The 17,424-nt window shown below is 42.3% G+C and overlaps 1 protein-coding gene and 1 long non-coding RNA gene across 6 annotated transcripts in view; one reads left to right on the forward strand and one right to left on the reverse strand.

Moving 5' to 3' along the window:
* Window positions 1–1,530: 1,530 nt before the first annotated feature.
* AK4 (adenylate kinase 4) overlaps window positions 1,531–17,424 on the reverse strand; it is a 71,255-nt gene continuing 55,361 nt past the window's right edge. For all 5 annotated transcript variants that reach the window (XM_072974282.1, XM_072974285.1, XM_072974281.1 and 2 more), the window contains 3 exons: window positions 11,187–11,359; window positions 8,440–8,558; window positions 1,531–7,245 (listed from right to left, as the gene is read on the reverse strand). In XM_072974282.1, the coding sequence (XP_072830383.1) occupies window positions 7,131–7,245; window positions 8,440–8,558; window positions 11,187–11,359 (407 nt within the window). In that variant the 3' untranslated portion in view covers window positions 1,531–7,130. The remainder of the gene's footprint in view (window positions 7,246–8,439; window positions 8,559–11,186; window positions 11,360–17,424) is intronic.
* On the forward strand, window positions 14,718–15,428 carry LOC140700607 (uncharacterized). The gene is made up of 2 exons (XR_012079037.1): window positions 14,718–14,806; window positions 15,146–15,428. It is a non-coding gene; the product is annotated as an uncharacterized lncRNA (long non-coding RNA).

A 17,424-nucleotide genomic window follows, 5' to 3' on the forward strand; every position in this document is an offset into this window, starting at 1 on the left:
CTCTTGTACACTTTGTAATTTAGCCCTAATTTGGGGATCTTTGTCTTTTCCTTCAGTTTGTTTTCTGTGTTCAGTTTCTATTTCATGTGTTTGTTTTGTGGCCACTCCTCTTCTGCGTTTGTGAGTTTCTGACTTACGTGTTTGTTTGTATTTTTTCGTATCTGTTGTGACTGTGTAACAATATTTGATTCCTGTTGAATGTGGTGCTGCAGCTTCTCCTACTTGAAGGCTGGGTCTTGAGTGCTTTCACCAGCTGATTCTCAAATTTTATTTAAGGTAATTTCATGTGGATGTTGGCTGCCTTTTTCTGTCATTTCTCAAGGCTTTTGGATTTTCCTGGACCAGATGTTTCTACAGATGGTGTCAAAGGATATGAGTGGCTTCTAGTTCCTTAGGTCAAGACTGCCACCTTCTGTTGGTTCAGTGAAGTACTGAATAGCCTCTTTCGGGGTAGGGGAGGAGGATTAAGGAGAGTTTAGTATGTTTTAGATTTAATGAAACTCTTATTTCTGTAGAAACCTTAATTTCCACCAATTTTTTTATTCTTCTGCCTTTGTCACTAAATCTCTGAGAGATGTCTCCTCCTCCCCTTTTCTCTCCCAGCAGCTACACCCTCTCCACACTTAAATGTTTAGGTAAATTTCAACCCATGTACTTTCAAGCCCCTTCCTTTCCCCAGTAGTGAGTGCTCTAACCCAGTGTGGCTGTTCTCAGTAATTTTCCACTTAAGTGTAGTGTTTTTCCACTCAAGGGATGCCATTGCACTCTCCTTTTTCTGAATAATCCCTCCCTCACTCTCCACTTCCATATGGACTCCAAAGCTGGTGCTACTAATTTCAGATCTTTATTTCTCCACTTAAATGCAATGAGTTTGTAGTCTCCTGTTTTCTGTATATGGTAGATATGATTGTGTTACATGGTGAGTTGTGATTTTATTTGCTCCCCTGGAGCTGTATAGTTTTGGGAAGTGCAAGGTGGGGAGCAGCCAGGCTGTCTGCCCCTCTCCCTATCACAAGGGGCTTCTCCTGCAGGAGCTGTATTTCCTCCATGTCTCGAGCTCCCACCAGACAGGCCTGCTGGAATTTCTGCTTCCGCTGAGTAATCCTGACTAATCTTGGAGTCACATACTCTGATCCAGTCTCCTAATCTGTACGATGTCATCTGTGTAGGATGTGATGATGTGATCTGCTCATGTAATGCAGCTGTTTCAAGAATAAACTAAAGAATGACCAATTAACATGTAAAGAATAAAGTGCTGGGAAAGTAAGGAGCTTGAGGCCACAGTAAGTGAGGCAGCATGGTGTAGGAGACAAGAAAATGAGACAGGAGATCGTGACTCTTGGGCTCAGGGTCTTGCTCGGCCACCAACTGTCACCTGATCCAGGGAACACGTGTTTCCCCATCTGTAAACGGGAGGTAAAATGTCAAGAATGGGGCTGCTGCAGAGCAGCATGGATGAGAATATCCGTGAAGGTGTGCACTGCCGAGTGTAAAAAGCTATACAAATGTTACATGAATTCACTAGTTACAAGCAGGGAAAAAAATCTTTATTACTATCAAATTAAAAAGTATGAATCAATCTTCAAGCAAGATAAAATAATCAATAACATAATTAACAGTTAAGGGAGCATGTACAGATCAGACTACAGGCTTAGATACTTTGAATTAAGCACAAACACCAAAATCAAGAGGGCCGACAACTTCCACATGAGGAAAAGCGCTGACTTATCGTAAACACGCGACTTCCGGGGAAATGGAGCTGACATTTCACAGGACGGTAAACCAGGGACAAACTATCATTTAGGTTAGAGAGCTGATTTGAGCTCGTGAGGGATCACAGTGAAATGCCGTTGCAACTCAACAATTTCCCGAGACCTGTCCGTCTCAAAAACAAGAATATATAAAAATCAGTAGTACAAATTCTCACAAAACTAGAAAAGCCCTCAGAGCCCCAACACCTCAGAGCTCACACAAAGACTGAGCTTTCATTTTTCTTCCCTTTATTCTTCTCTAAACTAGATACAAAACAGTTTGTTTTTACCTAAGCACATTTCTGACTTTGTATCCAAAGCTTTAAAATGAAGAAAAGAAAGGTTTTATGAAATGGAGTTGAGACTGCTCTTCTGACAAGTCTGAAACAGGCAATCTTCTATTTCAAGAATAACGCTGTGCTTCCTGGAATAGCCTAATTATCGCTGAAGGAGGCATGAGTACTCACGCCATACAAAAGTTTTCACCCTTTTGGAAATGTTTTCCCATCTTTCCCTCTCAACCCATCTCTCTTACACACACACACACTCTCACACACACACACACACACACAAACACACTGCCCCAATTAGGGAATTCCCTGAAGCATACAGATAATGGCATTTGTTTTGGCAAGAATTGTGCAATTTGTTAAGAGAAAGATAAAGTATGGCATTTACCAACAATTGTAATTATAATATGTCTCAACAGATGCAGGAAGCAGACTCCTCTTCCTAGTTGAAATACGGGCTCATGGTTCCCCGACTATGTCTCACCTGGAAACCAGACTAGGTCAGTTACACATGGAAAAAGATGGTAATGTATGACCAGACCATATTCCCGTATTAAAGGAGTCTCTGTTGCTAGGTTCTTCTTTTGAGACACCAGAGACAAGAGAGTTACTGCAAACGGAGGGGAATAGACAGAAAGCAATTCATACTACGAACACAACTCTGTCTTACAAAGTGCCGTTCTGGCAAAATTACTGCAGCAAGAAAAGATACTGTCTATTAAATGAAAGGTACTGAATGAAGTTCATCAGGTAGATGTGAATGCCTCCCGAGATCCTGTGACCCCGCAGAGGACAGATGAGACGTGCGCCCTCTGTGTATACAGTGTGCAACTACGCCAGGACCCGCTGAGTGCCCACCTCCTGTCTCAGCACCGGGCTGCCGAAAGCAAGGATTCCAGGTGGGAGCAAATACATTGTGTTACCTAGTAATGAGAACAGGGGGCTCAAACTAGGCAAATGTACCCCAAAAAGGCCCTTTTGAATTTCCTGATTAACCCCTATAGGTATATGAAAAGGTTAAACAAACAGGCTTATTTCAGCTTTTAAATGCAAGGAGGCAAGGTAATTGAGAGAAAACTATCTAGGACGTAGGGTCACTGTGGAGGGTTTATTAGGCAGTGCATGTAATGCACTTAGCCTGGAGTACCAGTGAGCCGTAACCACCAACAACGCTGATACCTCAGCATATTTGGAAATACTGTCTTTATGATTGAAGCAAAGACCTCTCCCCAACCCAATCCCTAGCAGATGGTAAAACTTCTTTAAACAAATAGCCAAATATTGAATGCAGGTTCCAGTGACCTAAATTCTATAAAAGCCCTATTTATGGGTTTTATGGCATCTTTCTAAAATTATCCCATCCACAACCTCATAAATGGCAGGAAAAGCCACAGCAGCATCTCTCTCTCAGGAATCCACCCCTCACCCATGGCTATTCTTACCTTTTTTCCTTCCCTACCAAAGAGACGAGCACACCTGGGGGAAGCTGGGGCTTGTGTGAGCTTGGCTGCTGGAGGGCACGGGAAGTGACCCTGGGGGAGACAGGGAAGACAGGAAGCCTATATCCCATTTCTGCCAGGGTTGTGCGTGACAAGCAGTGCCACCTCGTCAGCAGGTGGGCGCAGAGGCATGGGTCTGGCATGCAGGCACATGCTCGTGTATAACAGAATACAGGGAAGATGGTACGAGAGTCAAGGGTTACTATGTCAGGGGCTCAGTCATCATCTGTTCACCTGCCAGCACTTCAGAGAAGATCAGTTACCACCAGGGCCTTGCGTGGGGGCGGGAGCAACTTGTTCTGACGTCAGCGAGGCAAAGTGAGTAGTGTCCGGCCAGCTCGCAGGAGCCCAGGCCTGGGTGTGAGCACCATGGCTGGGGGCGGCCCAAGCATAAAGGTCCCTTCAGGGGCACAATACCATGGACACCGAAAGGGTAGCTGAGGACCACGGCTTGCCCCCTCCGCGGACTAGCTGGGACCCGAGCCCAGCCCCCTTCGACAGCCTTTCATTTTATTTACGGATAGGGGCTCAGACTCTTCTCTAGCAGCTTCCAGGGGAAAAAAAAAAAAAAGCAACAGTCCCAGACAAAGCTGAAAGTCCCCGTTATGAACTCCACTATTTCTGATGTGAGGCCACTTGGAAATACAAGCAAAACCTCAGCGGCCTGGGTTGCTTGGGATGAGACACAGCTAGTTAACGTCCAGGAGTCGAGTCGGTAAAACCTGGGTTTGAGGCCTGTCTACACTGCGCATCGGCAGCAGGAGCCGGAGCAAGATGCTTCACGTTCCTGACCTTTGCCTTCTGTCTGCACACATGGGATCATGCCTCTAACTCAAAGGATGGAAAGAGGAAATGAGATGCTTGTAAAGGTCCTGAAACTGCACATATCACCCAGTAGGTCAGGCCTTCAGTAAATGGTACCTAGTATGTGTTTGCGTCAGTGTGAGAGGGAAATAGCACAGTGACGTTTTCAAGTGGGAAGCCTGTCCGATAACGGAAAGCAAAATGAATGCAGAGCTGGCCAGATCTCACAGAATATAAGGACAGGCAGGAATCTTAGAAACCACCCAAACTACGCGCTTTGCCTAACTGTGAAGGAACCTCGTGTGTGGCGGTAGAAGGAAAAGCAAAGAAAGATGTCCCTTTCATTTTATCTTTGTCAAAATATTTTAAAGTCCTTTTTTTTTTTTAACAAAATCATCGAAGGAAATGCTAGATTGTTGTAGAGAACCAGAAATAGATATTTTAGGCCACTGAACATGAAACGAGCATTATGTTTCAAAGACCACAGAAAGAATGTCTGGCTTTTCTGGGTCTCACCTAGCAAAGCTGACTGCCCACCACTGCAGGGCAACCTCAGAAACAGCCAACACTACTGAGACACAGAATGACTCTGACACTGGCCATTTTTGTGTCTATTTCGCTGGGAGAAGGGAGGGAAGGATGGAGGAGTGGAGTATGGAGTCAGGGATCACCTAGGCCATTTCCCATACCTCTTCCACACTGGTGCATCTGCTAAACACCAAGAGGAGGGGAGGAAGAGGTCTGAAGATTTTTCTGCTTCCGAAAAAGCACACACTTTCCTCTTCTGAATGATCCATATAATAACCTTAACTTTCTACATTTCCTAGTCTGTGGAAATTATCTCCACAGCAGGACGACTCTAAATTGTGCAATTTTCCTCACATCAGACTTGTTTCTCTCTATGCCTGGTTGCCCAGGAAACCTGAGCTGTATCTGCATGTCTGATTTCCCCCACCCCCATCAACGGGCACTCAGGCACGACTCTCCGCAAGCACTCAGAAGTCAATACCATGCACTGTATTTCACATACCTGAACTGGGCATTTTAACTACATAAACCTAAAAAGTAAAATCATCTCACTTCACTGCCATTCGGAGGATAAGGAGGAAACCGGTCTAGGTTTCCACTAAGGTAGCCAAAGAACATTCACATGAAGGGACAAACCAGCAAGAGCTGGGGCAGGATTTGTAAGGAAGATGCACTCGCTACCGTGCAGAACACAAGTGTCAGTGAACTGACTGGGGACTCACTGGGACATCTCCAGAAAGTAAGTAATGTGTTTCAACACCACTAAAGTGCTGAAAACAGGCCTCTTCTTTTTTTTCTCACCAGTATGAAGAGCTAGACAGAAATCACTCCCAGGAACAGTAAAGAACCCTTTCTGGGGACAATCACGATGCATGAAGAGGAATATTTATTTTTAAGGCAACAGGAATATACTTCATTGTCCTTCCCAAAGGAGAGCAAGAATTATAAAAGATGGCCACCAAGTCTGGAAACCAGGCAAATCCCTCGTAAATGGTTTATTGATATTACATTCCAATGAATGACAAAACAGTATGATCTATATTTCTAGACTTAATGGCCACCCTCTAAAAAGCATCTTTGGAACAGAATAAAAAAATTAAGATTTTGTTTTCCCGTCATCGTAAAGCTGTCATCATCAGTCTAGGCACAGCTAGTGCAACATTTCCCTCAACCCCAGGCTCCATTCCCTTTACCAACAACTATTTATAATAGGAGAGAAACACTGTCAGCATCAATATTTAGCAGCATTTTCAAAGTACATTTTTTTGTCTTGAATAAAAAGCTAAACTATTCTTTTCGTCCAGTAATTCCATACGGTCTTATTTACCTCTACACATAAGATATGGTCTTTCAACATTTATGTAGGTGAATATTCCCCAGTTTTTGAGAGTTCCCCATAGACTCTGAGCGTTTTATCTTGCCACAATAAAAGAAAGAAGCGGTGTCAACCCACGGGAGTCAGACCAGCAATTTAAGCAGACCCTCCACGTAGCTCGGATCCTCGGGGATGAAGAGATTCAACACCGTCCCCTCGTGCTCGGCTCTTAGGAATTTGAGAGGGAAAAAGCAATAACAATCTGTATTGCTTAAGAGTCTAGGAAGGGAAAACAGGTGTAAAAACTGCAATCGAATGAAAGTCGTAGAAGCCAAATCCTTTCATTCCAGGATGTCTGGAAAGGAGAGATTCTGGGGACGATGGGTACAAAAAAAAAAAAAAGTGTCACTCCTAACAGAAAAAAATGAATTGTGGACAGTCACTCAAGGCTACAGAAGCAACCACTGATAGCAACTGGCTTCAATCCCATTGTCAGCAGGAGGGCACACAGCAGAGAACCTGGGACAAAGCCATTCTCAGGCCTCCTGGTGTAAGGTTCAACAGCCTTTGGGGCTGGGGAGAACCAGGGACCACCTCCATCATTTGTAAAAAGGCTACTATGACAACAACATGGCTGTCAAAAATCAGCTAGAACTTTGGGTTTACACCATTTGAAATCCAGGCTGTACTTGCTTTCTTGTGAAGGACTTGAGACATGCGCAGAGACATCTTAAACGTGCGTAGGTGACCCTTCTTTTAGAAAGGCAGAGAAGAGCCTCTTCATTAACTCTTTCTATTCATTAGTTTTCACATCAGTTCACCATTTAAACTAGAAAAGACGCTGCAAGCTATCTCAGCTAGCTTCTAATTGGGACACGGCACCACTACGACACATACAATTGGATGAATGACCACGTCTTCCTGGTTCATCCACTGGGTGGGCTCAGTATGCTTCTTTGGAATGAATAGGTGTGATCTTGTTCGAGAAAAGCGTGTAAACGTAGGGCCAGATTTTGTTCGTCTCGGTTCCTGAAAACTGGTGGAGAACTCCTCGGCTCCTGAAAAACAAAGCCCGACACACAAGGCATTTGAGGTTTCCTTTTGACATGATACCAGGGCAGATGAAGAACCTGGGTGTAGTGTAAGCACGATCTCGTGGTCTGTTATCACACATCGCTCAGTGCCCAAACAGCCCCTACGAATGTATCGACGCCACCACTTAGGTATATTGAAATAAATAAGGCCGTAGCTTCAGGAAGCGAGGCATGCTTGCCATCCTGCCGCCTTTTCTTCTCCCCTTTAAAACATATCAAAGAAGAACATCATAGGGACAATCCCAAATCTGCCTCAGTACATACATTTGAAAGGCAAAAATCACTGACAAACTCTGATACTCTAAACCCTCACTACTTACAACGGTAGACCATGAAACGCATGATGGATTCTAATAATATGATCAGGAACCTCTGACCTAAAGGCTTGCTAAACTGTCGGGGGCTGCAGGGCCAGAAATTGATTATAGCAGAGGCGGTACGCTGCTGTCCTGAATGTGGGCTGCATGTGGGTTTTGTTTGGTTCCATGCTGTTGCTATTTTTCTAATTTGTGACCAATGTAAAAGTTGGGAGATTTTTCCCACAGACAGAGCCTGATCTCTGCTTCTCTTAAAAAATGGGGATCATTGGCCGCACTGAGCCTGAGTGCCCTGTGGTGATAACCGGCTGGAGCAACAGAGGAGCTGTCCAGGCCACTGTCATGTGACTACCCAGCTTGCCATGTCCCCGACCTGGTGTGACAACCACGTCCACCCAATACCTGCCTGGCCCCTGCAGCAATCTGAACTTACAATCTGTAGTTTACAGGTTTAGCTTTTCTTTGTTAAACTCCCTCCAGACATGTGTAGGCCACAAGTCCCTTCTAATCCTCTACCCAGATCAGATGTTTACAAGTAGGAGTGTCAAAATGTACATGTATTGCAGTCCCTTAAAAAAAAAAAAAAGAAAGTAAGTCTAGAAGCAATTTTATAATCAAACAGACAGAGGTGAGGGGGCTTAGGTTCTTATGAAAGTAAAGTACCGGGCATCCTCTCCCATGTACAACTCCAGCACCTCATCTCACTTCTGGGGACGTATCGGGCCTTCAGGGTTTATCCAGCTTAAAGAAACACGACCCCGCCCCAGCCCAGTGTCCTTCCCCTGGGGCACCACGCCTCTACGGTTGGCTCTCTGCCACGGAAACACTGACGCACACTCACTTGTATAGTTCGATGACTGGTTTCGCTACATCCTTGTACTGTCTTAGTCTGGCAGCAACTGCTTCAGGTTTGTCATCCTCCTGCTGGACTAACGGTTCACCAGTGATGTCATCAATCCCCTGTAAATACCAGAGAAACCAGTTAATATGGACAATAGTGGGGCCAGTCCACAGGCAGAGACTTCCCTGCGCAAAACCACGTGTTCACCTTTGACTCCCACCACAGGACGAGTTAGGTCTGGATGACAATGGTAACGGTGAGGGTAGCTGAAAAAGAAATAGCACTCATAACAGCTTGTTAACCTTTTTCTGTGAGCGCTGACATTAAATCTTTATTAACTTCCCAGATCTTTCCAAACATGTTCCAGTGCTTTTGATAAATGATACCTTCAATTCATAGTTCAAAATTCCACACTGCTTCCTCCAACAACAACCAACCATTAGACAATGTCACAGTGGCCCTCTAAATATTCCTAAAACTGCCTTGCTTTCTCAAGCCTGAGTTCTTAAAACGAAAAATAAATGTCTCAAAGAATCAAATGGTTTACTTAGGAAAAACACTAATCTAGGAAACGGTATTTCAGTCCCATCTCTGCTTGCTTCCAAATTCTATCATGTACCTCTTCTGAGATTAATCTTAGGTTGTTTCACTAAATCAAATGATGACTTATCTAAAGGTAGATTAAAATAGGCATGAATCATGTACCCGTGATAATCAGGAAGAAACATTCTGAGAACTGAAAAACTGCAATTTTAGAAAATCTGATTTTTGATTATTTTAACCTCCTCCAGAGCCATACCTACTTATAAATAGCAAAATGGACACATCAGAATTTTTCCTCCCATGTCCGTGGCCATGGCACAACAGGGGAGATAGTCACAAGATATAAATCTATCAAAAGACAGGCTAAAGCAGAACCAGAAGGCTCAGGCAACTCAACTCGATAACCCAAAACTGGCTGGAAGTTTGAAATGCACTGAAATTCCATGACCGCTCAGGGCTGTAGGTATGTAACTTACACTGAGGACTTACTGGTGAGCCACATAACAATCACAATGCATTCCATGGCTGTTACCCAGACAGAACAGGACAGATGGGGTGGAAGGATGCTGCAGGTCACCTGTGTTCCCCTCTCCTTTATTTCACCTATTGCTATGAAGCTCAGAAGTCATTTCCAAGAGTATCAGGAAATACAGCAACTGCTTCCAGGAAGAGCAGAATGATGCTGGGACAACAGCATCTCCCCTGGTAGGGGAGGCGGCCACGGCCGCTGGGTGAGTTGGCCCAGACCAGCACTTCCACTCCTCTTTTTGGAAAGAGCATTGTAATGGCAGGTGTTCTTTTAGAGATACCCAATCTTTGGAAAGCAACTCAGTGTTAAAGCTTCTCAAATTTTAGGAAAGATCCTTCTATCAGCACAGGTCTATGCAGAGCCCAAATGTGAAGCATTTGTGTTAGATTCCAGTGAGTATTCAGAATCCTATTTTCCAATCCACTTTTCCCCCATACTAGCTTCTTAGGATGGAATGGAAGGAATCTAATAAAGGAATTCCAGAACTACTCACATTCCAAAAAGAAGACTTCAAAAGGAGACTACTGCTTAGCACAAATGAAAGAGACTCATCAGAACTTAATAATGACTTATGGGACCCAGGAGCCGGGAAGGTGTCCTTAACCACTTAGAGTAGTTTTCCGTAGGTATTACTGACTCCATCTATTTTCAGGTCTAACCAATTCCATAAACATTAACTCAGCAAGACACAGTGGCCACCCCTTCCACATTTGGATAAGGACAAGTAACACTATCTACCACCAAATAACTGAAGTCAAGAATTATCAGATTGCACTAATTCGTGTCTTTACCAGAAAGAACAGTAACTCTTTAAATGAACTTGTCAATTTCAAAAGTTTCTTTAAATACATACTTTTCCATGGATTTGATTTTATGCAACTATATATTTGATGCTCACTCTGACCACTCACATGACCCCACTCACTCTAACCCTGCTCCTTACTCTGTCCCAGCCCCAACCATTTTGCCAGTCTAAAATAAATCCTTTATGTCTTTATCCTACTTTATCCCTGCTCTTATGAGGCTAGAGAGTACTTATAAACACATAAACAGATATACGTAAAGAAGGGTGGTCACTGTTTTACAGATTTGGAATCATTCTGCTATTTGTTTTTCTCATTCAACAATACCGAAGGGAAATATTTCTCCAGGCCAAAGGATATAATATTAAGCCATTCTTTTTACTAAATGCGTAATATTCCAAAATGTGGATATTCTCAAATTTATTTAACCATCCCTATAGATGAATATTCATTTTGTTTTCGAGTTTTGTTTTGTTTTTCCCATACAAACAACACCCTGAAATAAACCTCACTGTGTACATGACCTTACCTGCTACTGCTTTCCACAGATGGGACTCCTAGAAGTGGGCTGAGTGAAACATGTATTTAAAATTTTTAATGTAGGTTGCCAGGTTGCTTTTGTGAAAGATTATTAATATTTCATATAATACAGATGAGGATACCATTTTCCCAGATCCCCACCAACAATAAATGTTGTAAACATCCATTTACGTTCCTTGACTACTAGTGGATGAGAATTTAAAAATACTTGTTGGCTACGTATATATATTTGCTATTTTTGGAATAACCTATTCCTATCAGTCACCCACTTTCCAATTGAAATGTTCTGGCTCTTTCTTGTCAATCTGTGAAAGTATTTTGTATATTCTTACATGTACATGAGGTGGATTGAAGTCCGGGTTATAGACCCTTCCACTAGGAGGGTGAATCCAACGTCGGCTGAGACGATCTTTGAGCGTTTCAAAGGGAATGTTCAAAGTGATCACTAGATCCAGTTCACATATTTTGTCCAAGGCTTCAGCCTGAACTAACGTTCTAGGAAAACCTAAATGCCAAAAACAAAACATATCAAATGCAAGACACTTCTCAATTCCAATTAATTGTTTAAATATTTTCAGTGACAGAATAATCAAATCTGTACATATACTACCCAGAAAGGAGTTTTAATCAGAATTTGTACCGACCTTCATAAATGTAATACTAGAAGATAATATGCCACTTTATAACCTAGCTTCAGCATTTGGAATATTCAAGGGTAAAGAGTCGTACAATAAAAGCAGAAAAATGCTAAAAATCACTAAACTTGTCCCAGCTCCAGTCTCGGCTCTGCTCTTAAGTACCTGTGGGACCTCGGGCAAGTTGTAACACCTCCATTTCCTCTTCTGTTAAAGAATTGAAACGACAAAATTATATTTGTGCCCTTTTAACTCTAACAGCTTATGAGTATACTATTCTTAGGCTACCACACAATAGATGTACACACATATACATGTACGTTTATGTGTGTGTGTGTGTGTATGCACGTACATACTTCTTAGGTCTAAGTCAATCAAAGTAGGGTCCTTCACTCCAGACTTTCATTTGAGCCTGCACCATAACAAGGAGGGCAAAATTCCAAACTCCAAAAGAACTGGTGCTTTTGAAACTATTTGGATACTGCAAAACTTATGTATAAGTTTTCACACTACTTTTCTAAATGTGGGAAAATAAAATAGCAAAATTGAAATCTGGACTCATGGGCATCACTTTCCTTACTGTAGTTAATTGACCCCAAATTTTATATATATATATATATATATATATATATATATATTTCTACCCCCCCCAGGGGTTGACCTGCTTTATTTATTTTTATTTTATTATTGAAGTATAGTTGGTTAACAAAGATGTGTTAGTTTTTGGTGTACAGTACAGTGATTGAGATATATAGAGATATATAGATATACACATACACACATATACACACACACACACATACCTGCTTTTAGGAGCCAATCTCTGCTGAAAACTCTCCAACGCTCCCTTCAAAGCCTTCCTTATTGCCTGTGAGGCCAGGGCCCTTTCTCCCAAGCCTGTTCCTCCCAGGCTCCTCATCCTCACCTTTTACATACAGAAACAGGCTCCTCTTCCCTCCTCTCCATACACTGGGACTCTGGGCTAAGTTATGGATGAAATTTCTGATTTTCCTTGGTTTTGTATTTTTCCCAGTTGCAAACCAACTCTCCTATTCCCTCAACTTCACCTTGGGCTACCCATGACACCATCTCCCTTATCTACACATCCCTAATTTACTCTTCTTTTCTCCAGTGTCAAATGACGTGGTGCCCAAAGATGACTTTGGCCACATCAACTTACTTTCAATATTGCTCTCTGCAGGCCTCACTAGCTCCTTTCTATCTTTGAATGTGTCCAAGATACCTCTGCCTCAGGCCCTTTGCACTTTCTTTCCTCTGCCTAGAATGTTCTTCCTGCAGATTTCCGAATATCTGACTCCTTATCATCTGAGATATTTACACAAATGTAATTTCCTCAGAGAGACTTTTAAACTAGTATATTTAAAATAGCCCCATTCCGAACCCTTCTACACTGCTGGTGGGAATGCAGTTTGGTGCAGCCACTATGGAAAACAGTGTGGAGATTCCTCAAAAGACTAGGAATAGACTTACCATATGACCCAGGAATCCCACTCCTGGGCTTGTACCCAGAAGGAAATCTACTTCAGGATGACACCTGCACCCCAATGTTCATAGCAGCACTATTTACAATAGCCAAAACATGGAAACAATCTAAATGTCCATCAACAGGTGACTGGATAAAGAAGATGTGGTATATTTATACAATGGAATACTACTCAGCCATAAAAACCGACAACATAATGCCATTTGCAGCAACATGGATGCTCCTAGAGAATGTCATTCTAAGTGAAGTAAGCCAGAAAGAGAAAGAAAAATACCATATGAGATCGCTCATATGTGGAATCTAAAAAACAAAAACAAAAACAAAGCATAAATACAGGACAGAAATAGACTCATGGACAGAGAATACAGACTTGTGGTTACCGGGGGGCGGGGGGGTAGAGGGTGGGAAGGGATAGACTGGGATTTCAAAATTGTAGAATAGATAAACAAGATTACACTGTATAGCACAGGGAAATATACACAAAATGTTATGATAAAACACAGAGAAAAAAAAGGTGACAATGAGTGTGTATATGTCCATGAATGACTGAAAAATTGTGCTGAACACTGGAATTTGACACAACACTGTAAAATGATTATGAATCAATAAAAAATGTAAAAAATAAATAAATAAATAAATAAAATAGCCCCATTCCGGGGGAGAGGGTATAGTTCAGTGGTTCAGTGGTAGAGTGCGTGCATAGCATGCACTAGGTCCTAGGTTCAATCCCCAGTACAGCCGTTAAAAAAAAAAGTTTTTTCAGGGGTTGTATTAGATGTGTGGATTGCTTTGGGTAGTGCGGCCATTTTGATAGTGTTGATTCTTTCAATCCAAGAGCACAAGAAATCTTTCCATTTCTTTGTATCATTTTGGTTTCCAGAGTATATAGGTAACCTCCTTGGTTAACTTCATTTCTAGGTATTTTGATGTTTTTGAGGTAATGGAAATGTTTATGCCAGTTATAAAATTCTGGTTTTTGAAGTGAAAAAAAAAAGTGAATGAAGGGCTGCAAATGGCAAAATATCCTTCTTTCTTATGGGTGAGTTGTATTCCATTATATATATATATAATGCTTCTTCATTATCTATTCAACTATTGATATGCACTTAGGATGCTTCCATATCTTGGCAATTATAAATAATGTTGCTGTTTAAAAAATTTTTTTAGTAAGTAAATAAAGCTAATTACACCCCTCTTTCCCCACCCAGAATAAAATAGTCCCATTCCCCTCCCATTATCTATCTTACTATTCTTTTTAGTTTCCATCGTTTAATACTGTGAACAATTTCCAAGTATTTATGTTTATTTTCTATCCCTATCTCAGTCCCTGAGAAAAGGAACACTTTTTGTCTTGATCATTGCTATACCCTTTAGCTCCTAAAAAATTGAAACAGACGGGCAATTTAGTATAGGGCCTTGTGGCTGTCTCCGAAGTTCCCTGGTGAGCTTGCTTATAGTACTTTGCATGTAAGTTGCAAGTTCCATCAGAAATTATCCATCCCCTACATCTTACTTACTGAACTCAACATCTGGTCTGCGGTTCAGTGTAAGCTTTGGTCACAGTGAGTACACAAAGGAGAAAAACATTTAGGAATTTCATAGCAATTCCACAGAGTAATTTTAAGCCTGTTGAATCTAGAATTTGGGCTTAAATTTAGGGGTTTTTTTTCTTCCTTTGATTTTTCTAGTAATTTGCCTTTATTGTGTTTGGCAAAAGGGCGGTTCTGCAATGGACTGGAAAGCAAAACTGGGCTTTCACAGACAGTCTGTGCAAGGCTTCCCTTGGACCTTCTTTTCCAGTCTCTCCAATAAGGTGAGTTATCCAGTGGCCCAAGCTTCCAACGTCTGATGTTGTTTATGACAGAAGGGGCACAGATTAAGTGGTATCTCTTCCGAAAGGGGCACAGAAACAGAGAACCAAACATGGGGCACGTTTCAAATCTCCTCTCATGACAAGGGAAGACAGAGCAAGTTCAAACAGGTGAAGAAAGGCTTGTCTTGCAGAGCACACCTCAGTTCTTCGGCTCTCACATGCTGAACCCAGATAAATTTCCCACCAGGCAAAGGGCTGTTCCAACATTACAGGTGGCATCAGAAGAAACTGCTTCCACGTTCTCATAAGCTGGTCTTTTGTGATCTATCTTGCATTCAGGTTGGCTCCAGCAGAGAAAGAGGTCGTTCTAATTTTGCAGCCTCGGCTCTTGTGCCAGTAGCCACCCAGCTGTATCCTCTCCTTCCTCCCACACTGACTCTCTGGCTAAGTACCTCCTTCAAGTAAAGGCACGCACGTGTTGGGGAATGATGCTTGGGAGTATGTTCTTGGTGCTTTTGTGGTGGGATGATGGGTGATTCCTTTCTACTTGTTTATACTTCCTAATTTTTTAAAACTGAGCATATAGTATTTCCAAAATAGAAAAAAAATTGTCTTTAAATAAGCTGATAACTTTTTTTTCAAATCTCAACATCATTTCTGTTAGATCAGATTATGACCACTTGGTATTTGGGAAAGTAAAAGGTCAAATCACATCTGCCTAAGATCAAGTACAACGTGGACCCCTTGGCCTTAGCCCTGGAAGGTAGCGATGCCTGGCACACAGGGGGCAAACACTAAGGTAGTTAGTAGTCTTCTAGTTTTTCTACTCAGTGAACACACTTATTTTATTAGTCTGCCTTATTTTAAAAATCCCAATTTAATTCCATGAAATTATACGAACCTTTTGAGCTCCGTAAACTCAACATGTAACCTTTCTATTATGGAATGGCTTGATTGCTTTAATATGGGTTCTCTTTTGATTATTAAGTTCAAAAACAAACTGAATTTTAGAATTGGGGCTTCATAGCATGTGGGCGTATTCTGGAGCCTCACATATGTGATAGCTATCGGATAGACAATAATGTGATGCTATCTGGGTCACCAAGGAGTAAGATCTGGACCCACATGGGCCCTCAGGGCTCAGTTCTATCTACGGCTACACAAATTGGGGGTGGGGAGGTAGGGAAGGGGTTTCAGGAGAGTCTAGATAAAGCCACACCTCCTATCTTTCCCACCAGGTTCCTTTCTGAATACTGCTCACGCCCTCAGCCAGGTTCTTTCCTCCTCTTCCCTCCTCCCAGCAGCTCACTCTAGATCAGACTGCAGATGCTAGAGGGAGCACTAGGGTGGCAGGTCTGGGCACGGTGCTAGGTCTCTCAGTCCTCTCCAGCCTAGCTTCCCCCGCGCTCTGCACCAGAGTCTGCCCTGGAAGATGAGCTTCCAGAGTGGGGGTTTAAGACAGGTCTCAATCCCCCTGCTGTCCCCTGGGGCTGTGCCTGGTACCCTCCACAATGAAACACCAGCAAAGTGAGGGCAGTGAGCCTTCCACATGAAGGTGCTCACTCTCCCACTGACTGCCAGGTCCTGCCCTACCCTGGATAACCTGCTGTTCAAGTGACAACTGGAATTAGAAAGATGCCTGCAGCCAAAACAACCCCAAATCAATCTCTTTGCTCTTTCCCCAAATCCATTTCCAAGGAAAAGCCATTTTCTAAAGCAGGAGCTTCCAAAGAGACCCTCTTCAGAAAACAGAAAGAAAATAACAGAACTATTGCTTTATTTTTTCTCCTTCTTTTTAATCTACCTTAAAGGGTTCATTTTATAAGGTATATATTAAATATAATTGTAACATAACTTACACATAAATATCCATATACTGAAGATATAAACTCAGCATTTTTACTGATGAATTGATGAGTGTGTACAAAGAATTTCAGAGATCACTTAAAGACCTGAATTCTCTGCCTAAGTCCCTAGGGCCTTCTAGCATCACGAGCCACCACCCTGACAAAACATTGTTCTTTATCCTTTGGGTAGAGGTTGAGAGCTGGGGGAAAAAAAAAAAAAGCACTAGGAAAGAAGAGGCAGCTCCAAAAGAGAATAGAACAGTTCCTTCAACAAATAAAAAGTCAAATCTCACTGGCTAAAGTTTCCTTGTCTGATAAAGCCAGTCCACTCAGCTCCCCCGCAACTGTTTCTGAGCTCCGGGTGGGAAACATAACTAAAATAATCTGAATTCACAAGAAGAGATTTCAAAAGCCATGCTGGGTAGTGCCCAGCTATTGGGCTCCCACAGTCAGACCTGCTAATGATCACAGAGCATCATTCATTCTCGTGACTTACAGGTCTTCTGCTGGGACAATAGCTCTTGCCGTATTCTCCCCCGCTCAACACAGGTTAAAGTTGAAAGAACCATAGAAACGAAATCAAATCAAATCAAAGCTAAAATGAAGAGCTATGCCTTAAGATGTTAATATTGTTGGAATGCAACCTTTTCAATAGTTTAGAACTAACAACAATAGACAGCTCTCATTCCACAACTTCAAAGACTCTCCATCCGATGGGGACACATCAAAATCACCAGGGAAGACTGAAAGGAAAAGAAAGGTCATGTATGG

The sequence above is a fragment of the Vicugna pacos genome, chromosome 13 (assembly GCF_048564905.1).
Source record: "Vicugna pacos chromosome 13, VicPac4, whole genome shotgun sequence".
Classification (NCBI taxonomy): domain Eukaryota; kingdom Metazoa; phylum Chordata; class Mammalia; order Artiodactyla; family Camelidae; genus Vicugna; species Vicugna pacos.